This window comes from Dermacentor silvarum, chromosome 5 (genome assembly GCF_013339745.2).
Source record: "Dermacentor silvarum isolate Dsil-2018 chromosome 5, BIME_Dsil_1.4, whole genome shotgun sequence".
In the NCBI taxonomy this organism is placed as follows: domain Eukaryota; kingdom Metazoa; phylum Arthropoda; class Arachnida; order Ixodida; family Ixodidae; genus Dermacentor; species Dermacentor silvarum.
The window spans coordinates 118,061,830-118,087,243 of NC_051158.1; the positions used below are offsets into that span (position 1 = coordinate 118,061,830).

General features: G+C 44.2%; 1 protein-coding gene across 1 annotated transcript in view; it reads right to left on the reverse strand.

Moving 5' to 3' along the window:
* The window catches only part of LOC119454367 (peroxidase-like), an 83,754-nt gene that overhangs the window by 24,079 nt on the left and 34,261 nt on the right, over window positions 1-25,414 (reverse strand). Inside the window, exons 2-6 of the mRNA XM_037716320.1 lie at window positions 17,261-17,493; window positions 12,994-13,188; window positions 5,608-5,742; window positions 4,238-4,339; window positions 1,988-2,098 (exon numbers count right to left, since the gene is read on the reverse strand). Coding sequence (XP_037572248.1) covers window positions 1,988-2,098; window positions 4,238-4,339; window positions 5,608-5,742; window positions 12,994-13,188; window positions 17,261-17,493 — 776 coding nt within the window. The remainder of the gene's footprint in view (window positions 1-1,987; window positions 2,099-4,237; window positions 4,340-5,607; window positions 5,743-12,993; window positions 13,189-17,260; window positions 17,494-25,414) is intronic.

Genomic DNA, 25,414 nt, shown 5'->3' on the forward strand with positions numbered 1-25,414 from the left:
ACAGATCGGTCAAGATAGGGCCGCGCGACCGCGAAACCACCACATACGCAGTTGCAGCCGGAGTAGAATGCAGCCCCCTCGATTCCTCGCAACGTTGGGTGCTTCGCGCGCGGCGAAAGACGGCGTATTTCCTGCTCGCTTTTCTCCATGTCGCGCGGGCGAGATTGATCCGCGATTGTCGGCTTCTCTCGCACGCTTTTTCTCGCACATATAGCGTATAGGCCTGGCGCGTGGCGATGGAGTTATCGCCCTTGTATTTAAGGAAACCTCACGGCGACGGCGACAACGACCGCAGAAATTCGCCTAGTGTGTCCATATAATTGCTGCCCCACTAATAAGTTAAGACTGGTACGCGGCGCTCTGGAAGATGCGGGCGCTGAGAAAAAAAGTTCAGGCTGAGGACGCAGGCGATCCGCGCCCTCTTGCCTGTCTTGCCACCGCTATGTACATCTTGAAGTGTAAGTTTGTGCTAAGTACTCTTGCAACCAGGAGGAGTTTGTGGCATTGAATGAACCATACCTCACACCTCGTGTAAGCTGTGCGATTGATGACATACCGTTAACATACGGAAAAGCGCAAAGTGGGCGCTGTCTAAACAAGCGATTACGAGAGCAGAAATACACGTGCCAGCTATTTACAGCGCCCGGAAACATGACGGAGTACTCTGCGCAGTGCAAGTTTTCGCCCCCTCTTAGAACAAAGCAAATGGGAAAATAAAAAAAAAAACAAAATAATAACTTAGTGCCCTTTTACTCTGTCAAGCTGGTCGTTCACCTTGTGCGCCCGCGCGGTTTGGAACCCTTACCAGGTTAATGTTTTTTCCGATTACTCTTATCTAACCCCGTCACAGCACTAGTAACCCGAGCCAGCCTTCCCAGTCTTGAATGCCGCCGCTAAATCTGAAGACTGCCCGTTTCGTACAAACTTTTTCACTCGTCTATTACCGAGCCCCTTTTCACAGCCCCTCCCCGACTATAATTCAGTAAAGGTTACCAAAAAGCAGTTCGTTGTACGCGACCCTATATACTTCTGCACATCCGTACGTGTCGGTTTTCTTCCATACAACCCCACCCCTCAAAAATTTTATGTAGTTCCGGTGGTCCTTGTGGAATAGCTTTATGGCCCACTCGTTCTTTCAAGATGTAACACACTACTCTGAGACTTTGCACCCAATATCCACTGAACTAAATTATTTTTGTATGAGTACTACTTGTACTTTTTGTATGTTCTCGCCGATACGCCGTACTTGGCTATCAAATTATCACTTTTGTACCTACTTTTTGTTGTATTGTACTAATTCTTTTACATGCTCATGTTAAAATTCTATTTCACCACGTGTTCTGTATTTGCTCTTTCTTTGCATTTATTGTTATTTATACCTATTTTCCATTTTTGCTGTTGCCGTTTCTGTCCCTTACCGCCCGCCTCTTTTTATTTGTACTCGTTCATTTCTCACGTAAAACTGCCCTAACAGCGATATTTTTGGTAGACAAATGAATAAAGAGTTACGCTCATTTATTTATAACCTATTACTGGGAGGTTAGCCAGTGCCACTTATGGTCACGGCAGCGAGTATTGTCACGGATATGGACCACACGTCAAGATATATGGCGGCCGAAGGCATTGCGGAACAAACCTACGTATTATTATTCTGGTTTAGATGAATAATAAGAACCCCGAGTACTGCAGGTAATTTTTTTGTATAACTAGTTACAGGTAGTCTATAATAAGCACAAAATCATTGCAATCGATAATAAATTAGTACAAGGTATAGGTGGTTGCTAACGCAGGCCAGATGTAATTAGAGATACGTGGCATAAGCACTGTTCTTGCAGCGGACATAATTAGCGCAATTTTAACGGTGAAGGTAAATTCTAGAAGACGGTATAACCAGCATATATATAGCTCAGCCTGTCAATTTACAATTACCAGACACGGGCAGTGTATTCCTCTAGAACCAGTCGTGCATGCTGAGCTGTCTGCGTACCTGCCCGGAAGCAGATCTTGTCTTCGTCCGGAATGCTGCAAGTGTCATTGTTGGGATAAAGACTCGGCGGCAGGAGTGCAGAGTCATCGGGCCCTTGGGTTGCCAGTAGACCTGCGTACGCGGTGCCCAGTGCAGCTTAAGATAAGTGAAAGTTAGGAGAGGAAGCATAAGACCAGCACATCTTACCAAGACGCGGCTTCTGGAGTGTGCGACAGAAACTCCAGTACGCCGTCCGATACCGACACCTTCCTCTGTGGAATTGTTTGTGGCTATTTCGTTATAAGGATTTCCTTTCACTTTTCGCCCTACGGATGACGAGATTTTCTTTACACCCACAAAACTAAGTTTTGTTAGGAGTCTTTAGCTTGGGGCCTACTACACTCTCTCTGTTCGAATAGATGAAAAACGCAGAAATGCTCCAATTTAACTTGCGGTAAAAAAACTCGAAGGAGGGAAACTGCATTTGGGACAGAAAGGTCCATTGGACCAACTGCGGGAGACAGTTGTAATTTACCGCTGTCGCAGAAATTGCCGAAAATTGGCAAATGATATTATTATTAAAGCACAAAGTATACAACTGTGCGAAATTGCACCAGAAATGGATATCTGAATTCGTTCAAGTTTACCTGTTAGAAACACCTGAAGGGCAATATCGCTATGCATTTCATAATTTTGTTACCGTTCCCTTGTATTGTGATAGGAGATCCCGAGGTAAAGATCCTACAAGCACGGGAAAACACCTCTTCTTGAAACAAAGCAAAACGCTCAAATGAGTCCGGTGCCATTCTAGGAACGTATTCCGCAACAAATTTCTGAAAATGACCTCACGTGAACTCAGACTTTCCCTCTAAACTCATTGATTCCTTTCGGCTGGGGCGGTGGTGGTAGCAGCGCGCATGCCTGCATCGTCACCTTCCTTTTTCCGCAGTGGTCACACTTTTGAGGCTGGCGTCATCGCCAAGGTCGATCCACAAGGTGGCGAAGCTTCGGGAGAAAAGCGGGTCAGAACGAATTGTCACCAACATCAGCAAGGGTGGTTATGGATGCAGCGGCTGAAGCGCGACTATGTTTGGAGGGAATAAACACTGGGAAATAAAAAAAAGCGTTTTTTAATTAAAGCGAGACGCAGTTATATTCATTCAACGAAAATAAGATGTCGGATTATTTTAAATACGCAGGACGAGAAAAGAAGAAACAACTCAATTTTACTTGATGATTATCAATAAATATCTTTTTTTCAGCGCCCACCGTGAGAGCGCCCATCGATAGCGGCGGGCGTTGACGCCGCTATCACTTGCAATGCAATGCAGCTCTCGGAGTGCGTGGAAAAGCGCGCTCGTAAAGTTCACTTGTTACAATACGCCCCCTTAGATGTATTGTTTTGCTTGTCGACGTTTGTCTGAATTTGTTGACGCGGGTAGTTTTATTGTTTATTAACCTGTGCAGTCAAAAGTAGCAAGTTGCGACCGTCAGATACTTGTTTACTTTAGTTGTTTTCGTGCGACAGCGCTGGCCGACGGGCTTGGCGTCCGACGACAGGACGAGCACTCTACACACTCTACGCCCAAAGCGTTCGTCGGCCTCCAAAGAAAGTATGTTCCGTGCAGCGATGCGATTTCGACAATCAAGTCAAGTGGCGCGGCATTTGAAGATACAGCTCTAATCGCAGGCCTCCGAAAACAAATTTCGCGCCTATGCGAACAAAATGACGTCACTTCTGTTTTTAACGGATATACATCAGATAATTTTTTTCTTCCGCCGGAAGTGTTAACTCCACACACAGATGGCGCTAAGCCCCATGAACCGGCGATGAGCCGCCATATTGTGAAGGGATGGGCTTCTATGGAAGCTTCGCTACCAGGTATATTAACCTTGTCATCGCGTCCGACGGTGACTAAATGATTGCTGACAACACGAGCGGAACGCCTCGACAACCGCCACTTATCTTTTTTTCTAGAAAATCTGGAAGCATGTGCATTGCGCAAACATTGGGCGCAATGTGTATATCGTGTATGGGACACCGCGATTCATGGAACATCCGCACACGTTGCGTAATGCGAAAAAAGAGTAGGGTTTTGGAATGGCACAATATCGTTGGCTCGCGCATTCAGGGCAGCGTTATTTACAAATCGGGAACGTTTTCTTAACGGATTCGAAAAGCCTTTCAGCGCCTATTTAGAGATGATCGCCCCACAAGCAGCTGGAAGGAACTGGTTATGTATGTTTGTTCAGCAGACAATACAGACGTGCCTCCAGAAAAGGATCTCACGCTGTCCGTGATGTCGTCCTTGATGCCGTAAATTTGAGAAGCGTCGATAAAGGACGTCCTGGAATTCATCTGTTCTCTCGGACCTGTGAAAAGAAGATCACAGATTAGATCGCTGTAGCGCTGGAGTTTCATTGCATCAATGTATGTGACCGATTGGAGGAAAATAAAGGATTTATCGCGCATAGTGGTCCATGTCGTTGATTGCGTCAGTGGAAGATTTCGTCAGCTGGTAGAGCTCCCCTTACTGTCTCCCCTTGCCCTTGTCTTAGTGAAGGGCAGCAAACAAGATATGTAACTTCCGGTCAGCCACCCCGCCATTCGCATCTCATTTATCGATCAGTCTGTAGGCAGCGCGCGCGTACACACACACACACACACACACACACACACACACACACACACACACACACACACACACACACACACACACACACACACACACACACACACACACACACACACACACACACACACACACATATATATATATATATATATATATATATATATATATATATATATATATATATATATATATATATGCGCGCGTGTGTGTGTGTGTGTGTGTGCGTGCGTTTGTATGGTTACGCATAAATTTTCAGTCAAACAAGGCCTCTGGAAGCTAGAACTATAAATATGATGCCGTGTAGACCCTGCTTACGTTCTGTAAAAGCGTAAAGTTACGAATAACGCAAACTTGTCAGGAGCAGCCATGCGCTGTGGCAGTAATAGCCTAAAAGGTGACACTGCGATCTGTTTAGTATGAAGCTTATTTTCTGTATATAAAAACTGCAACCTAAAATAAGACAGAGGCATCTGTTTCTTCTTGCGTGCGATTTGTATCATTGCGCGCTCATCTTGTGAACGCAGCGTTGCATTCACACGCCGCACCGAATGGCCGATTCACGCCACATTCGACTGTTACGTGGACAGTGGAAGATAATCGAGATGTACACGAGTGTGCCCAGGGCTAGTTGCTCACGGCTCAGCCATATCACGCGCTCGCTATAAACGGTTGCTCGCGCCACCACATGAGAGAGAGAGAGAGGGAGAGACAGAAGAAAGGGGAAAGGCACGGAGGTTAACCAGATAGGAAGATCCGGTTTGCTACCCTACGCTGGGGAGAGAGGGGAGGGGGAGGTAAAGTGACAGAAAAGTATAGATAAAGAAAGTAAGAAGCAGAGACACAATCACAATTGGTCACAGGTGGCGCAGCACAGTAGCACTTGCAGCACTATAAACATCTGTCCGCGGTACAGCCGCTTGTCCAAGTCTGTTGCCCTTAAAAACTGCAACAGTGCCCTAAATAACTATTGCTATACAAGACATAGGGCCACAATGAAGAGCTCACCCAGCTGGCAGTGGCAGCAGGGCAAGGAGCGGGTGAAAAAAAGCGACGTGTTCTGAAACTTGGCGTAGAATGGATCGCCCGCTGGAACCTCGATGTTCATGGGAACGGTACCGTTTGTGAAGCCATTCTGGGCACCTGAGAGAGACAACAGGCAGGGTCAGCGTGAACTACGCCGTGAGGTGTTTCTTCAATTGCTTACTGGCTTAACCTATATAAAGAGAGTGATGTTGATAATGAAAAAAAGTGAGTAACGTTTATCGACGATGATTCTAGAACGCGAACATTTTCCATAATAATACAAAGCTAGAAAAAGATGAAATAAAACAGTTTCCGCCCTAAAGCGGCGTGGTGCACACAGGCCGCTTATCACAACGAGAAGATGCAGTGCGTCACTTCATGGCAGCGCTCACGTGCTGAAACTGTAATCAAAGGGAGTGCATACAGCTGTGGAGGCGTGAATTTTTCCATGAGAAGAAAATTAATACGTTATCGAAAAATGTTAAACCTCTTTGCTGTATAATTTCGTTCAAGGTGGCGAATCGCGAGGCGTGCGCGAGTGGACTGTCAACGGCATTCGCCTATGAGTCGTTCGCCATGGTGGTGCATGGCTTTCTTCATTACGGTTTATGCAGAGAGATGTGAAGCTAATTCACGCTGATCGAGGTGTGGCATCGCGTGTCTTCGCAGGGCGGCTCATAGTTATCCTAATAGATTGAACCTCGAGAAAACTCAAAGGACGTTTTACTGATTATAATTATTATTAAAGAAATTATGCGCGCACCATCGACGATTTTCAATGTGAGCGAGCAGCCGGAACCAACGGGCAAATGAACGAACGTGCGACCGACTTTTTATACATCGTCGACAGTCGAGAGCAACGCATGTATCTATGTGTGTGTATGTCTGTTAAAAATTAAATTAAGGGGTTTTACGTGCCTAAACCACGATCTAGAGGCACGCCGTAGTTGGGGACTCCGGAATAATTTGGACCACCTGGAGTTCTCTAACGTGTACCTAAATCTAAGTACGCCGAAGTTCTCGCAATTCGCCCCCATCAAAATGCGACCGCTATGGCCGGGATTTGATAGCGCGACCTCGTGCTGAGCAGCCCAACACAGCCATGCACAGCCACCCGCATTCTTAACTATATCGCGCGAGAACACTATAATATGGTCGCACGTCATCCTGAAGGGAACATCGCATCAGACGACTCTTGCACACGAGAGTACTTCTGCCAGTCTCGCTGATTATCGCCGCTTAAAGACGCTAAAATGACACGTGATGGGCGCTTGCGCGATATAGTTAAAAATGCGGGAGGATGTATGTATGTATGTATGTATGTATGTATGTATGTATGTATGTATGTATGTATGTATGTATGTATGTATGTATGTATGTATGTATGTATGTATGTATGTATGTATGTATGTATGTATGTATGTATGTATGTATGTATGTATGTGTGCAGGTATACATATGTGTGTGTATGTATGTATGTATGCATGCCTCAGCTGCCTGTGTTGCCTCCGTGTTCACAATGGATGTACATGACGCCCGGTGCGGCTCAGGAAACCACTGTTTAGGAAGATATCCTAGACACTGACTGGGTGGTTGACACAAAGCTTTGGACACAGCTTCAGAGGACATGTAAAAGCTCTATCGAAGCTCATTAAGCTCTGTCCAAACGGCGCGAGCAGCGTATATATGGTGCTTGTTCTAAAAACAAGACTGAAAATGTATTTCTAGCTATCCTAGCCTTCTCTTTAAGAATTTAAATCAGAATCACTGTGTTTTGCACTTCGGTCTTTATTTGGCAAATACTTAGAAGCAGCAGCTTGTCACGTTTCTGACACTGAAGTTCGTCGATGCGGTCACTATCTGATTTTCAGCCTAATGGCTCTCGGGTGTGCCCAGTTGCAATAGATTTGTTCTTGCTGCACACAAGGCTTGGAACGTAGCTGTTCTGTTCTTTGTAATAGCTTGTAGCAAATATGTAGTATCGCTAGTATTTCGCTTACTCCTGTGGACCGTCACGAAACATTCAGCTTCGACCATTCATGCGCTGTCGGTGTAGTCGCTGTTACCCATGCTTTAGTGCATTGGTTCAAGTGTGCGCCCATTGAGATATTCTTAATACATTCGCGACCGAGTGCGCGTTATGTTGCGTGCGAGTTGGGGTAGATGTGTGTAGATAACTATGCCAAGAAGCGATGCTACTCCCTTTGTTATTTTTAACGAGCGGCACTCACTCTTGCCGACGTTCCGGGGTTGAAGTATTTGGAGGTTAGCGATACAACGCTGACATGATTATTTTGCCAAAAGTGATTTTTTTATCCACCAGGAAAGTCGTGCATTGAGAAGGGCCGGCAACAGAGGCTCTCCGTATGTAGCAACCGTCCGTGAACTAATGTACACATATTCATTCCATTTCCTAAATACCACTATTTTTTTGCAGCCAACAACTACAGACGTCTTCAATCCACCGTTCCACATTTTGCAGCATGAATGGAGCACAGTGCGTGAGCAAAAACCCAGTTGCATTTCCGACAGCCGATCGCACGGAAATAGGGCAGAAGCGGTAATTCGTGCGCTTTTGCTGAGGCAACGTATGGCGCGCCGCCGAAAGCGCCACCTCGTTTCTCTAGAACAAACTGCGCCGTGAGAATGGTCAATATGAAGACAAGCGAGAGCTCCCGCTGAAAATATTGTATGAGCATTTACAACCGCAAAAGGTGTATCCGGCATTACTTTATAGCGTTTAACATTAAGATACTTCACTGGCTTTCTGGTATATATATATATATATATATATATATATATATATATATATATTTGTCGGAGTCATGAGGGAGGTAGTGGCCGAATACTGCACCCGGGAGGCCAATTCCTGTTCTGGTGAGGGAGTGACTTTTGATGAAACTTTTGAGAAGAGGCAGTAGGGGTAAAAGCAGACCAATTCAGGCTGGTGCTTGCAAACAAATATGCAGCTTTAGAAAAAGAAGAAAAAGACAACATAGAGGTAATGACTGAAACCGTAACTAGGTTGATCTCAGAAGCAGCAATTGAGGTGGGAGGTAGGGCACCAAGGCAACCAGTAGGTAAGCTCTCCCAAGAAACAAAGGACCTAATAAAGAAACGACAGAAGATGAAAATGTCCAACTCAAGAGATCAGATAGAATTCGCTGAACTGTCAAAACTAATCAACAAGAAAAAAGTAAGGGATATTCGAAATTATAACGTGGGAAAGGTTGAGGAACCCGTAAAATATGGACGCAGCATTAAATCAGTAAGGAGAATTGGCATAGGACAAGGCAAGATGTATGCACTGAAAGATAAGCATGGTAATATCATCAGCAACTTCGATGACATAGTAAAAGCAGCGGAAGAATTCTATACTGACCTGTACAGTGCCCAAAACAGCCAAGCTACTTTCATTCAAAATAGTGATGAACCGGATACAGAGGCTCCTTCTATAACTAGCGCTGAAGTTAGAAGGGCCTTGAAAGACATGAGCAGGGGAAAATCTGCTGGAGAAGATGGAATAACAGTAGATTTAATCAAAGATGAAGGAGATATCATGCTTGAAAAGCTTGCGGCCCTTTATACGCAATGCCTCACAGCTTCATGTGTACCACAGAGCTGGAAGAACGCCAACATTATACTAATCCATAAGAAGGGAGACGTTAAAGAACTGAAGAATTATAGACCCATTAGCTTGCTTTCAGTATTGTATAAAATATTCACCAAGATAATTTCCAATAGAATCAGGGCAACACTTGACTTCAGCCAACCAACAGAACGGGCTGGCTTCAGGAAGGGATATTCTACGATGGATAATATCCATGTCATAAATCAGGTAATAGAGAAATCTGCGGAGTACAATCAACCTCTCTACATGGCTTTCATAGATTATGAAAAGGCATTTGATTCAGTAGAGATACCAGCAGTCATAGAGGCATTGCGTAATCAAGGAGTACAGGAGGCATACGTGAATATCTTAGCAAACATCTACAAGGATTCCAAAGCTACCTTGGTTCTCCACAAAAAAAGTAGAAAGATACCTCTCAAGAAAGGGGTCAGGCAAGGAGACACAATCTCTCCAATGCTATTCACGGCATGCTTAGAAGAAGTATTCAAGCTCTTAGACTGGGAAGGCTTAGGAGTGAGGATCAACGGCGAATATCTCAGCAACCTTCGGTTTGCAGATGACATTGTCCTATTCAGCAACAATGGAGACGAATTACAACAAATGATTGAGGACCTTAATCGAGAAAGTGTAAGAATTGGCTTGAAGATGAATTTGCAGAAGACAAAGATAATGTTCAATAGCCTGGCAAGGGAACAAGCATTCAAGATCGCTAGTCAGCCTCTAGAGTCTGTAAAGGAGTACGTTTATCTAGGTCAATTACTCACAGGGGACCCTGATCACGAGAAAGAAATTTACAGAAGAAAAAAAATTGGGTTGGAGTGTATGCGGCAGGCATTACCAAATCCTGACTGGGAGCTTACCACTGTCGTTGAAAAGAAAAGTGTACAATCATTGCATTCTACCGGTGCTAACATATGGGTCAGAAACTTGAAGGTTAACAAAGAAGCTCGAGAACAAGTTAAGGACCGCACAAAGAGCGATGGAACGAAAAATCTTAGGACTAACGTTAAGAGACAGGAAGAGAGCGGTGTGGATCAGAGAACAAACGGGGATAGCCGATATTCTAGTTGAAATTAAGCGGAAGAAATGGAGCTGGGCAGGCCATGTAATGCGTAGGATGGATAACCGGTGGACCATTAGGGTTACACAATGGATACCAAGAGAAGGGAAGTGCAGTCGAGGTCGGCAGAAAACCAGATGGGATGATGAAGTTAGGAAATTTGCAGGCGCAAGTTGGAATACGTTAGCGCAAGACAGGGGTAATTGGAGATCGCAGGGAGAGGCCTTCGTCCTGCAGTGGACATAAAATGTAAGCTGATGATGATATATATATACAGGGTGTTTCAGCGAACACTTTCAAAATTTATTTAAGGTTGCCTGTCGTAGATAGCCCAATTCTAGTTAATGAGCTGGTCTACTCGAAGAGGCGGACATTACTTGCACAAAAAATTGAAATGCATAATCGACTAATCACCAAAAATTCACTAATTAAGTTTTTAACTAACTACCTGATGGTCCATATTGCAATCTAGAAATTGTAGCCGTGGAGTTCGCAAGGCGGATCCACTTGGAAATAATTCTCAGGATGACACCAGTTTCGAAATATTAATTCCCGAACTTTGCGGAGAAATGCATTGGCGTTACAGTTAAATTTGTGCTTCAATGCATAAAACAACATTTTTGTAAGAAACTAACTGGAACGCCAATGCATTTCTCCGCAAAGTTCGGGAATTAATAACTCGAAAGTGGCGTCATCACCAGAATTCGTTCCAAGTGGATTCGCCTTGCGACCTCTACGGCTACAATTTGTAAATTGCAATATGGGCCATCAGGTCATTAGTTAAAAACTTGATTAGTGAATTTTTGTTAATTATTCGATTATGCATTTCAATTTCTTGTGCAAGTAATGTCCGCCTCTTTGAGTAGACCAGCTCATGAACTAGAATTGTGCTATCTGCCACAGGCAACCTTTAGGAATTTTTGAAAGTGTTCGCTGAAACACCCTGTATATATATATATATATATATATATATATATATATATATATATATATATATATATATATATACAGGGTGTTTCAGCGAACACTTTTAGAATTTATTGAAGGTTGCCTGTGGCAGATAGCCAAATTCTGTGATTAATGATCTGGTCTACTTGAAGAGGCGGACATAATTTGCAGAAATAATTGAAATGTATAAGTGACTAATTACCAAAAATTCACTAATTAAGTTTTTAACTAATTACCTTATGGCCCATATTGCAATTTACAAATTGTAGCCATGGAGTTCTCAAGGCGAATCCACTTGGAATTAATTCTAAGGATGACACCAGCTTCGTGATATTAATTCCCGAACCTTGCGGAGAAATGCATTGGCGTTCCAGTTAATTTTGTGCTTCAATGCATGAAGCGACATTTTGTTAAGAATTTAACTGGAACGCCAATGCATTTCTTCGCAAATTTCGGGAATTAATACCTCGAAACTGGTGTCATCCTGAGAATTAATTCCAAGTGTATCCGCCGTGCGAACTCCACGGCTACAATTTCTAAATTGAAATATGGTCCATCACATAATTAGATAAAAACTTAATTAGTGAATTTTTGTTAATTAGTTGATTATGCATGTCAATTTTTTGTGAAAGTAATGTCCGCCTCTTCGAGTAGACCAGCTCATGAACTAGAATTGTGCTATCTGCCACAGGCAACCTTTAGGAATTTTTGAAAGTGTTCGCTGAAACACCCTGTATATATATATATATATATATATATATATATATATATATATATATACAGGGTGTTTCAGCGAACATTTTGAGAATTTATTGAAGGTTGCCTGTGGCAGATAGCCAAATTCTGTGATTAATGATCTGGTCTACTTGAAGAGGCGGACATAATTTGCAGAAATAATTGAAATGTATAAGTGACTAATTACCAAAAATTCACTAATTAAGTTTTTAACTAATTACCTTATGGCCCATATTGCAATTTACAAATTGTAGCCATGGAGTTCTCAAGGCGAATCCACTTGGAATTAATTCTAAGGATGACACCAGCTTCGTGATATTAATTCCCGAACCTTGCGGAGAAATGCATTGGCGTTCCAGTTAATTTTGTGCTTCAATGCATGAAGCGACATTTTGTTAAGAATTTAACTGGAACGCCAATGCATTTCTTCGCAAATTTCGGGAATTAATACCTCGAAACTGGTGTCATCCTGAGAATTAATTCCAAGTGTATCCGCCGTGCGAACTCCACGGCTACAATTTCTAAATTGAAATATGGTCCATCACATAATTAGATAAAAACTTAATTAGTGAATTTTTGTTAATTAGTCGATTATGCATGTCAATTTTTTGTGAAAGTAATGTCCGCCTCTTCGAGTAGACCAGCTCATTAACTAGAATTGGGCTATCTGCCACAGGCAACCTTCAATAAATTCTGAAAGTGTTCGCTGAAACACCCTGTACATATAGATACAAGAAATGCTGGTATTCGTGCTAGTATCTAACTAGGTAACTCGGTACCGCTCGTCAATGAACTCCTTTGACGCCAATTTGATTCACTAGATATGTGCAGTACACGCCTCACTCTTGGCGCGTTTCGGCGGTGGCAACACGGAGTGCCGCTGCATTATCGCATTGACGTCGACAATAATACTGAGATGGATTCTGCCGGAATGTTTGCATTAAGAGCGTGCATTCGCTCCCTGGGGCCTCGATTCCATGCAAAAAGATCGCACCTAGGTACGTTTCCAGCGGAGGCAGCGTGTTCGGAGGCACGAACGTGATGTCGTGGTCCACGAACTGCCCGAAGGCCATGGCCATATGGGTCAGTTGCTTGTCTCGAATATTAATCGGAGGATGCACCTTGTAGGACACCAGCCGTGCGCTTGGCAGTGGTTCACCGCTTCGCGCTACCCTTGGCTCACTGACACCTGCGCAATGATGGGGAACAAAAAAAATGTGGTTGATCCCTCTTATATAGGAATCGGTATAGAACACGAAAGTGAAACGTGTCTTCACAGAAGTAGTGTCATGTTTATTGCACATTGATATATAATGTCTATTGGTGTTTTGTGGTTAAAGCGCCCTTAGGCGTTGATGCACCCACGCTGACGCCTGGTGGCACGTCTCCTCCATCACGACTACCAACGTCGATGACCATGAGCAACCGTCGTGCATATGGAAGCTGCACTACGCTGCACACGCTAGCACAACGCGAAAGACGAAGCACGTAACTGACACACTAATACAACGCGCAAGACAAAGCACGTAACTGAATCGTCACCGAGTCAAATCAGCGCGTACAGCGCGTCGTAATTGCAGCCTCCGCGATCAACTTCAGAAACATTTTCAGAGCTAATTGCGGAGGCCACGCTCCGCTGTGCTGAGTACGGTGAACGCCACCTGGCGTTGGTAGTGCTTCTTGATGCCAGCGTCCTTTCGAATGCTGGCATCAAGGCGTACGTCGTAGTGCTGAGACCACCGAAGCGGTGCGCGTTAGTGTCATAATGCAGTACTTCTCTTTTCTGCTCGTAGGCGGCGGCACCGCCCCGAGCAAGAGCGCGGGTACACGGAGGAGTGTTAGATATATAAGGCGCGTCTGTGTAGCTCTTTGCAAATGCGTTTGTGGCGCAATGGGTTAAACGCTCGGCGATCTATCGTCGCGGATCGAGAGGTCGTGGGTTCGATTTCCAGATTTTGCATGTTTGTGGAACTTTTTCTTCTGGCTTCTTTCTTTGTATTATGTTCGTGTACATTGTAAGCTGACGTATTTCCGTGACGGAAATGCGTCAGTGAAGTCCTGGTGGACCCCGGCATAAAACACTTTCATGTTAAAAACGAGTTCTTGTAATCGCGAACAGTGCAGAATACCAGCCGCTCGCCGCGTTACTTTCTCACCTTCCTAATAAATTTTACTGCCACAGTAGTTGAAAACTTGGTCCTCTCTGTTGCACCGACGGTTGTCGATGGCCATCTTATCGGTTCTCTTATAATAACGGCTCGGAAAGCGAACCGTTCGCTTGGCATCGCGGGATTGGTCAGAATGGCGTTTTTTGATGACGAAAGCGCTATTCAAGCGAGGCCATGTGAACGGTTCGTTTTCCGAACCGTTAAAAGATTCCACTCAGTCTCCAGTTTGTTCTCTTTTTTTCTACTTTAGTTTGATTGTGACATACCATATATTCACGAGAGCATAATTGCTGCAATGTTTTACGCTTCACAGGTAATTTGACAATTTTGGCGTTTATACATGCAAGTTTGAGGCCACACCAAGCGCTAAGGTTACGAATGGGAGTAATGTTGCATGCATCTCAAAAATGTTGTTCTTGAAAGAATCGTTGTGTTCACTCTGAGAACGTGCTGTTATCGCATTAGATGTGTTAGTTATATTTTAAGATCGCCAAATAGTTTTATTTTTGAGAAAGGGAGCTCTAGCTAGAGCAACACATCTGTTCCGCAGTTAAAATAAGTTTGAGGTGAAATATACGAAAGTGTCAACATCAGAGAGTCTGATAAAAATCAGTGCCAGGAGTTACTCAGAGTTTACCCCAAAGCATGAAACACTGCTCAAAGTTTCTTGCATAAATTTTGTTTCGGCCACCACATAAGAAAGGAAATTAAAGAAAATTGCAATGATCAAAATAAAACAAAGAAGTTTTTAACTTTATAGCTCCCCATAGCAATGTTAGTTACTTTTGTTTTTGACAAAGCCGCCATGTGGCTGCTCAAAAAATTAAACTTTTAGTGAAATCCCACTAAATAATTATGATGAAGCTGAGAGGACATGTACACGGACAAAAAACGTGTCTCATTGCAGGTGGCATGAAATTTTACTTTCGAATATCATCTATGGTAAATCTGACTACTTCAGATGCATTTAGTCAATTGTTTGCGACAATTTTTTCAGCTGTTTACTTGCGCAACTGCAATCATGGCTCATTAGGTTTATTTTATGAACTTTTGAGATTGTTGAAGTTGAGAAATTGATTACAACCAAAAAATACTGGACTCATGAATCTCTAGAATTTATATTTTATGCTTTTTTACTAAACAAATAGCACATATGTTGGTCCGGTTGTTTCGCAATGACGTTGCGAATTTTTAAATGGTTTGCCCCCCTTGTCTCTTTCCTAACTGTTGTTGTACATTCTCAATCATGCCAGCTTTTTTCCCTTAGCTGTTGGTCGCGCTTTTTACCCAACTCGTTCCTAGTTCAGGTGTCGTTATAATATTTGGAAACCAAATAATGAAGCGATTAACCCCGCTGAACAACTACACGTACTGCTATTACCACTACAACCAAATTCTCACAGTTCAGCCTTATTTATTTATTTATTTACTTATTAGAGTACTGGCGGTCTGGACTTCAGACCATATAGCAAGAGTGGTACAATAAACACATGCTTAAAGGGAAACTGAGACATCCACCCAAATGTAGCAATTTGCTACAATGGAAACCCAACCGGGTTCCTCGAAAGAAAGCCTCGCAGTTGAAGAAGCTAAACATTTCGACAGAATTACCTGTCTGGTTGGGAAAATTGATAAAGACTTAGAGATTGACTCCAACCAAATAAGGAATTTTACTAGCCCGACGTTTCGGAACCAATTCGGCTCCTTCTTCAGGGGGTATTCTTCGGAGGTGGCGGTGTGCCGCTTTTAAAAGGTCCGTCGTAACAAAGGAGAGGAAGGGGGAGAGAGCGTAAGGTGCGGAGACACTTGGCAGGGCACCTGTTCTAGACAGACAACATAGGTGGTGGGGTGGGGTGGAAGGGGGAGGGGGCGGGGCTTCGGCGTCGCTGGTCGGCTGGGATGACCGGTGCCGGGCGCCCTTTAGTCGCGGGAATGCGTTGACGAGGGACAGGGGGGGGGGGGGGGGGGGGACGAGTTGTTTTGGTGTTGCTGACCTAGAGCGGGGGGTCCTTTCTTCCCTTCGTCGCGTCTGCCAGGCCATGAACATACAAAGAAGGAAGAATGCCCTTCGCGCACCAGGACGAATTTTTCTTCAACTGCGAGGCTTTCTTTCGAAGAACCCGGTTGGGTTTCCGTTGTAGCAAATTGCTACATTTGGGTGGATGTCTCAGTTTCCCTTTAATTAATTATCTCCACCTAGCGGATTTCCGCTGAACTATTACGTAATAAACACATGCGAAAGGTGGAACTTAAATAGGAAAATTTCAACAAAGAGCCGAATTAGTGAGAATATTGCTCTGTAAAAAATAAAAAAAAACATTGATAAAGAAATATATACAGAGAGATGCGACAAAAAGAACATCAAGAGTTGTGTACACTAGCACTATGCGTTATGGATTCAAGGGCATGTAGATAAGATGATACCATCAGGCATTCGACTACAGCTGCGGGAAGTGAATTCCAATTGGTTATAGTTATTGGGAAAAATATGTAAACATATTGGTGTTCCATGAAATATGTTACTTTTCTTGTATGGTAGGACCGTGTAGGCCGTCGGTGTGCATTACTTGATAAGTGTCCGTGGTAGAGGAGATAAACAGTTTCATTCCCTCGCGATTTCTAGCTTTTCGAGCTTAGAATTTTCTAAAAGAGGTGTAGGTGATGCCTGCCAACTGTAATTGTTATAGATAAACCTAGTTGATTTCCTCTGTATTTTTTCCAATATTGAAATATTTTGTTTTGTGCATGGATCCCATACAGCTGCAGAGTATTCTAGTAATGGTCAAATAAAGGTTTTATACGCTAAAAGCTTGTCTTCTCTCGTAAACTTACCCAGGCACCTCATTAAGTATCCGAGCATTTTCATCGCCTTCCCTTGGATGTAGTCAATGTGGTCTTTCCACCTAAGATCATTAGAGGTGACGGCTCCCAAATATGTACAGTTGGTTATGACTGCAAGCGGTTGATTATCAAAACAGTATGTGAAGGATATGGGGCACTTCTAGTAATAGTGATTGCCATGGTTTTTTCTTGTTAATGGTCATCTGCCTTGTTTTTTGATAGAAGGACATAAGCTATCGGTCATTTGCTTACCGTCCTTGTAAGCAGCGGGAAGCAGCCTACGCTCGCACGAGTACGCTTGTCCCCAGCTAGGATTATCTAGGTTGTTGCAGCTCCCATCGGACTCCCTGTACGGCTTGGACTGGTCGCACGTCACGGGTTCCGGTACAGGACAGTAGGTGCTGCAACTGCTGTTCACCTGTCTTCTCAGTCTCTGGTTGACGTGATCGAGCACCACATCACTTGGCCTTTCGTCGTTGCCAAATCTGGAGTGTTATATAACGTGCGAAAAACAGTGAGGTTATTTGTATTCACGGTATACGGAGAGGGCATGCAGGCGGACACATGGACAACAGACACGCCGACTATGAAGTGATAAGTTCGCACAACGGCGGATAAGACACGAAACGTGTTTGCTAGGGGTGTGCGATTATTCGAATATGGGTCGAATATTACACACTGTTTATTCCTATTCGAAAAGGAAGTATTCGCTGTATTCGGATATTCAAACCTAACCAAATATATCTCAACAACTGAGTGTTAAAGTCTGGTTACTGTTAATTCTCTCTCTGCTAAACAAAGTAGCGCGAATAATCAGAAATGAGACAACGACCAAAGGTTTAGAAGCAATGCGGGAAGAAAGTGCGCAATGGAAGCTTTGTTTTCGGTTCCGTGGCAGGAGCCTGCACGACAATTAACCTGGGATTTTTCGCTTGTAGTCCGTCATTTAGTGTTCTTGTTAGTCTAGTCAAGGAGCAGTTTTATCTTTTACATTACAACCAGTGATGCTTTCATTGCAACTGGCCCTTGCACATGTGTTGGTGGCAGACAACCCCTCAGCAGCTTTTTTTGTTCGTTTTTTTTCCACACCGTTTGATCTTCTTTCGCCCACAATTGAATTGATTTAGCCTTTTTTGGAATGTTTGTTATTCAGCAGCGTTTCATTCTTAAAAAAATGTTTGCAACCAGTCCCTAAATCTGTAAAAACTTGTGTTCGGGAAGTTTTTTTAATAGCAGTTAGTGATCTTGTTTTTAAAACTGCTTCTTTGTTCCTGTTAGATAGTTTTCCTTCTTTTTTTAACACTAGTCGGTGCAGGCCGGTACCGCATTATACCGAAATGAACATTTCTGCTGCAAACATATGCGTCTGCGTTTGGCCATTTCATATACGATTCGATATTTCATACTTATGATTTATAGTCTATTCGTATTCGAAAAAAATGATACTCGCTCTCCTCTACAATTTACGTATGCTTCGTTGAAGGCAGCGCCTGCTCGTTCATCATGGACACGTATGGGTACTCACGGAAGTGCTAGGGTGGACTACTCCCTTTCTTGCGAGATCTATAGGGCTGATTTGCGCACGTTCTGCCGCTATTAATGATCTATCAAACCTCGCCAAAAACGTGTATAAAGTAGACGGCGTTCTACCGGCCAAAGATCATTTATGCACAAATAATCTCCGATTGATGCAACGGCTAGATGTCTGAAAATTACCTCAGCTAAGAGCAATTACATAGAGCACATCATCATTACCATCAGCCTATATTTATGTCCACTGCTGGCCAAAGGCCTCTCCCTGCGATATGGCACGTAACACCTGTCAGTTACATTTTTCTTTCATTCAAAAGCTATTTCTTCTATGGACGGCGGCGAATGTATTTCCTGACTGATTTCCACCAGTAAACAGATTGTTGAGCTCTGTATCGAGTCCCAACTTGCTTAAGTCATTGCGACGCAGAGTAAATGCAAGGTATGTACACGTGAAGCCCTTCTCAATCTCTATGTTTTCTGCAACAATTTGCGAGCACAAAAACATGGTGTGAATTTTCAAGCGCTGCGAAACAGTGATCACGGCAACACGACAAAAACCTGTTTCTAAGAAACTGCGTAACCTGCAGACGATCGCTAATGGTCATCTTGTGCACGCATTAGTTGGTGAGGAAATACGTGAGGCCGACATGGCTATTCTATATTTTTGTGTTTTTAGAACTTTATAAGGCTTGGAGGAAAAGTTCAACAAAGATTTCGATGATATTGGACAGTGTTTTGCGTCTGTCCTTCGTATATACTGCCAAGGAGAGGCAGTGGCGACAGTTGGCGTAATTGCAGTGTTGTTCATGTTTATGCCCATTACTCGTGTGTATACGCTCTGGATACATTAACTCAGCCATTACTCTGTTACTTCATACATACCTTGCTTGACTGTGTGTGTTACTTCTACGTTGCTCTGTATACGTATTACTGTATGCATATATTTTTGAAACTGCGCATTTATTGGAAATCGCTTTATAGTCATACGAACAGCAATGCGATGGTAGCTGTTAGCTGCAACATGGTTGCTGGGAGTTGCTCTTAAGTCTGCTCCTGCTAATCTAAAGCATTCAGCAGTTAGGAGGTCGAGTTGGAACTTATACATGATAGCAGATCACGCAAAAACGAAGACACAGAAGAGGACGGGGCGTTTTTTTTTTTCTCTTCGGTGTCTTCGCTTTTGCGTGATCTGCTATCACGGAAAAACGTCCTGATACAAAACAGCTGTAACCCCTTGAGACGTCCCTGCACACCATCGTGCCCTTCGTCTAGCTGGCAGTATGAGCTACGATCAAATAAGTAATGTCGCTGGACGCACGTTCGACAAGGGGATTTACCATCAGGGCAGCAACTGCTTTCCTTAGCGGCGTGTTTCATTAGCGGCGAGTGCCGTGAGTTGCTGCCCTGGCGAAGCCAAGTGCCTTTGTCGAAACCTTAGCAACGGCGACAATCCTCCATTGACCACAGCTCATAGTTGTTCCCACGAACTTCAATCTTGTTACGCGTCTTGTATAGTATCGCTCACATTATTGATGTGTCATTGCGCAGGGAGCTCGTTGGTCCAATCTCTGCATTATGAACTGCGCCTTCCTGCACTCACCTGTTCGGTCCTAGTTTTCACTCACACTGTGCCTTCTCTGTTAAACGTTGTTTGTCCACAAAAGTGCATGCGCTTAACCTTGAAGTTACTTCTAAGCGAAGAAGGGTGGGAACTTGGGGCAGTTGACATACGAATCCATCGCAGTAGAATTGCTCGCTGGGCTAGTTTATGCATCTTTGCAGAAAAGTGAACAGCGCGAACGAGAAGTGACAGTGAAAGGTAACAAGAAACAAGGATGACTCGCAACTTGGACTTATCGTAGAAAAGCACTGGGTATATAACGTAGGGAATCGCGCATGCGCGCTGTGAGTTTAAAACAAGGCACAAGAGGGGCGAATAATAAAAACAAACAGGACATACAAGATGGCGAGTCGAGCTGTTTTGTCAATGTTGAAGTTAAACCGATCTTGAAGCACACCAGTACATACAAAAGGTTCCAGAAAATCAGACAGGACACCAATTTTGTGTGTGCCCCGGTACGCATGAGTATCTTTACGGTGTACAGAGTGCGCATGCCATTATCAAGTGTCAAGATACATAACCTCTTTTCATGGAGGGCAACTGAAGGCTGATTAATACAGACGTGTTATTTTTTTATGTGGTATATGCCTTATGCCTTCATGACAAGGCGTGTCCAAACAGCACGGGGGTAGGAGGGGAGGAGGCGTATGCAATGTTCTAATGTTTTAGAGTAATGGTAGTAATTGGACTATTGGTAATTTTTCACGTGCTGCTAGTGGTCGTATTGGCGTTTCTTTTCCCTTTGTCGCTATCTCGTATTCACGCTGCTCCTCGGGTGTCCTAACTATGCGTTGCCTACCCATAGCGGTGCTGCAACAACAATGAAAGAAGTTGCCAAGGTAGATATTTTATAGATGGAAGGCTAGTGGCGTCACTCTCCACGTCGCAAGCTGCCGTCGCCGCGGCAGCTTGCGCAACCGTAATATTTACCGGGAAACGTACACGGGCAGGGCTACATGCTTCGCATTCTTATCGGGAGCACCTTAACATCAATTATGTAGTTCGGATGCTTGTTTTGCACTTGTTCTTTATTGAAACGAATGCTGTGCTGTATGTTGTATGCGTGATACCAAATAATGTATGCACTTTTCGCTTCAATCGCTGAAGGGTTTTCCTTTTAATCGCTGAAGGTTCTTTTTTTTTGCGTGAGTACGCGCTGCGAAAAATTGTTACCAACTAGAGGCGAACAGTTTTGCTGTAAAAAGTTGGTTGCGAGTGAATTTCTTTCCTTTTCAGACGATTCTTCCTATTCAGGTTTTTTACACCATAATATGTATGAATCACTAGCCTAGGGACAACTAGTGATCTGTATTTTATAAGGGAATCTGCTATGTACCACACGAGTGCCGATCTTCTTCTCTCGGAGGTTTTACGTGCCAAACCCAGTTCTGGTTATTGAGGACGCCGTAGTGGAGGGCTCCGCATTGATTTTGGCCACCTGGGGTTCCTTACCGTGCACAACAACGCAAGCACAAAGGCATTTTTGCATTTCGCCTCCATGAAATGCGAACGCCGCGGCCTGAAGTACCGAGAAATACCAGAAGTTAGGCCGAACCAAGGCTCTTGCTGTGCATAACACTGTGTCGTCAGCACCTGTTGTCGCGTTAAACAATGCAAAGGACAAAAAGCACAGAGCGCGCAACTCGCCCAAAGATGTCATGCGCCGAGGTTATATAGTAAGGGATGCAACGGAACAGAGTGTGAAGAAGCAACAGATGCATTATACAGCGAAGCTGTATGTGCCTAGCCGATTCGTCCGTCTGTCGCCTGTCAGCCGAAAACTTTCATCATCAGCAAGGGCTCGAGCGTCGTCGTCTTTGTCCACAGCTGGATTGTTGGGCAACGCGCTCATGCCACTGCTTCTGTGTTCGTCTTCTTCCGCAGCTGTCTCCGCTGCCGTTCATCGTTCCAGCGTGGCATTTCACTTCTCTTCGGTCGTCGTAATGGGGAGGCCGCGTTCACGGCTGTATGAGCCATTGCTTAAGGGGGTATGAGCCATTCATTGTCTTACCTGACCGACATATTTAATTTTGAAGCAATTTAATTTTCAAGAATCGCAAGCGGCAATGCGACAACGGCGGACTGCGGGCGTATACCGCCAGTGACGTCACCCTCTCCACCGCAGCCCCACGTGTAACCTCATTAATCAACACAAAGAAGTAACCGCTAATTGAGAAAGACTGTAATGAACCATCGGGATTAAGCCAGTGATAAGCACCGGGGCTGCACCTTTGAGCTTCGCTGGTTAACATTCGTATGGAGTGCTTGGGCGGTGATTTTTTGTCCTGTGCGCAACCTTTTTGTTTTGTCTACATGCTGCACCGTTGCGGATTGTAGCCTGGGCTCGTTGCGCGCTCTGTGTTATTATATTTTTTTGGGGGGGGGGGGGGCGGGGGGAGGTTGCGTTTAGTGCAAAGAGAGGTGCTGATGGTTTGAAGTGTACTGTATATGCGCAACTGTGGTTAGGGCTTACCTCCGGCAATTATCATCATTGGCGTGGCACGTACAAGGTAATTTCTCATTTATATCACGGCTTTTCTGAACTGTAGATGGAAGTATGAGACTGCCCTATTTCAATTGCCTTTTTTTATCCATGTGTTTGTGTTCTGTTCAGCATTTACTTACAAAGTGGATTAGCGCGTGCCAGCAGGAACTTCTGGCTGTCGCACTCATAGCTGCGTTGATACAGTTTTGCATGTGCGGCCATTGACTTGATGCGATATGTGTTTTCGATTAGCATGTGAGCGGTCTCTACTCTTCGAGCACTATACCTCTGTGGTTCTTTTCGCCCATATATGAGCGCGTCCGGCTTAGAGCGCGCTGTCTGAGAGATAGCAGTTGAGGACGCACGACGTATTCCAATCACTGCCTCTACATCCTCGCTGTATCATGATAGTCCTCCTTTGGTTCGAAGTGCAGATGCACTAGAGACGCTCGAGTAAATAGTTTCCCTTACTGTTCCGGTTTGGCACTCTTTGGCCATCACAGGCCGTTGCGCCACAGAACTGCATACATCATCATCATCATTGTTCAGGTATAGCGCACCTTTCATCGATTGGTCTTGCACGCAGTTCTGTTCCCAGCTATATTCCACGTCGGCACCTAACGTATACTCTGTCAAAATATGCGAAGGAGGTTTTGTTTGCTTGTTGGACTTAGCTTTCGAGTTTACATGCAGACAAACATGTGCTAATTGCCCTTGACGCCATCAAGTGCTTAAACATGGGGGAATATTTCTGTGAGAGCTGTGCTCCGGCTGCATGGCCTCGTTGTTTGACCGGCAAATACCTTCCTATAATATCTGGTACAATGTGAGAATTTCGCACATTTTATTGAAAGAAATTTGATACGCACACATCATGGAAGGTATTCGTGAGAGATACTGCGTTTTTTTTTTGAAGGGCAAACATGTTTCTTCGCGCGCTTTGATAGCGTCGTGCCATGTTGCTGTAGACTGCGCTGCAACCCGAAGTCGGCATCCAGTTATCCTTGGTAGTTCCCAGGAGAATTAGGTAGATTTGAGCGTATCAACATGCGAATAGGCGGGATGCGGTGGTGCTATGCTCTTTGATGTCTCTATGTGTGAATTCGTACTTTTGTGAATTGCACATAAAACAGGAACCGAAAACAATCACACGTGACAAAAGGCAAACGTCTCCTCTGGAAAGACTCGCATTCAGGCGTACATCAGCGTTCCATGCTGGGACCATTACTACTGTTTTCTTTACACGCGAATGATTTATCATCCTTTAATGATTGTACTTAACTGCTAATGTTCGCTGATGGCACGAGCCTCGCAGTTACCGCAGAAAGCGACAGTGAACTATAGAGCACAAAGCAAAGTTAGCTCTATGAAAGATCTCAGAATAGTTTACGTTAAACAAGGTAACTGTGGATAAAATAAGAAAGAAAAAGGAAGTGTGCTATACTGCACATGCTCACAAGAGCCCTTGGTCTGGCCGCTGCCAAAATAATTATTAATTACAGCCTAGCAGAAAAAGCACCAACAATTAGATGTCTAGCAGTTATTTTAGAACAAAACTGACACTTGCAAGGTCACCTTGACTTTGTGACAAACTAGCGTTTGATTGTTACAAATTGCTGCCGGATCGGCAATGTTTCGACTTGCGCAAAATTCTCACACTATACTTTGCGTTCATACAATACTATCATTATTATATATAATCTTAGAACATGGCGCATTACCGCTGAACTGAAAGAAAATGGCGAAAAGTGCGTAAGTGTCAGTTATTATTATGCTTAACCAATCTGATTACCAATAACACATGGTCAACTATTATGGACAGGTATATTGCGGTCTATTCGGACCTGTCCCCCAGCCGTAAGCTAAAAACAGGCTGTTAGCCTGCACAGATGCTTAGACTGCCACAACGCACTCAAAATTTCGACTAATAGATCAAGGTACCATTATAATTTTCATATTAAGTGCAAGTGATGTCACTGCATAGCCTGAAATAGAATTCTCACTGCAGCTGCAGGAGATACGTGTTATAGAAAAGCTAACTTGCCTCAGTCGTTTTGTTTTATTTGTCCGTATGCGGCGATGGTGCCCGCTTTGAAACGTGGGCGGAGGAGGCAAAAGGAATACTTTGCCCTTACCCCCCCCCCCTCCCCGTTATGACTCGGGTGAGGGGCCATGTGAGAGGCCCCTCACATTTAGCGTCATGGATTTATTTGTCCTCGAGACAGTTCACTCGATCGGGGCTGCCACTCTTTAAAAACAATGATATTAGTGATTTTAGTCTTCACACATAAGTGTGATAATTGCAGCAGGTAGCGGTGACAAAAAAGGAAAGTGGGACGTCTGCGACGTACATTATGCCTACCACGGTGTAGAAAACGGAGATCCTCTGTGACACTAATCCTAGTGACGCACAATCTGACAGTGAGGGCACACCTGTGTGAGTTCAATCCAGTTTATGCTTTACAGAATGTCGAAGAATGTTACGATAGGAGTCATTAGAAGGAATGTGGCATTCTGACTCGCCTTGCAAGAAAATCCCGAGTGGCCTCTTCGTAGATGTGCGCGATGCTGGCGCCGCGGGCAGTGGCTTCCCGGGACCGCCGACTTCGGCGGTTCGCAGTTGCAGCAAAAGGACAGCCCGACGTCTCTGTTGGTGGAGGCAGTGGTCTACACATATTCCCCTAACCCCCTCCCCTCACACACAAACACATTCTCATTAGCTGCATCTTAGCCCCGTTATCGCCTCCAGAATAATGTTCTGGAACGA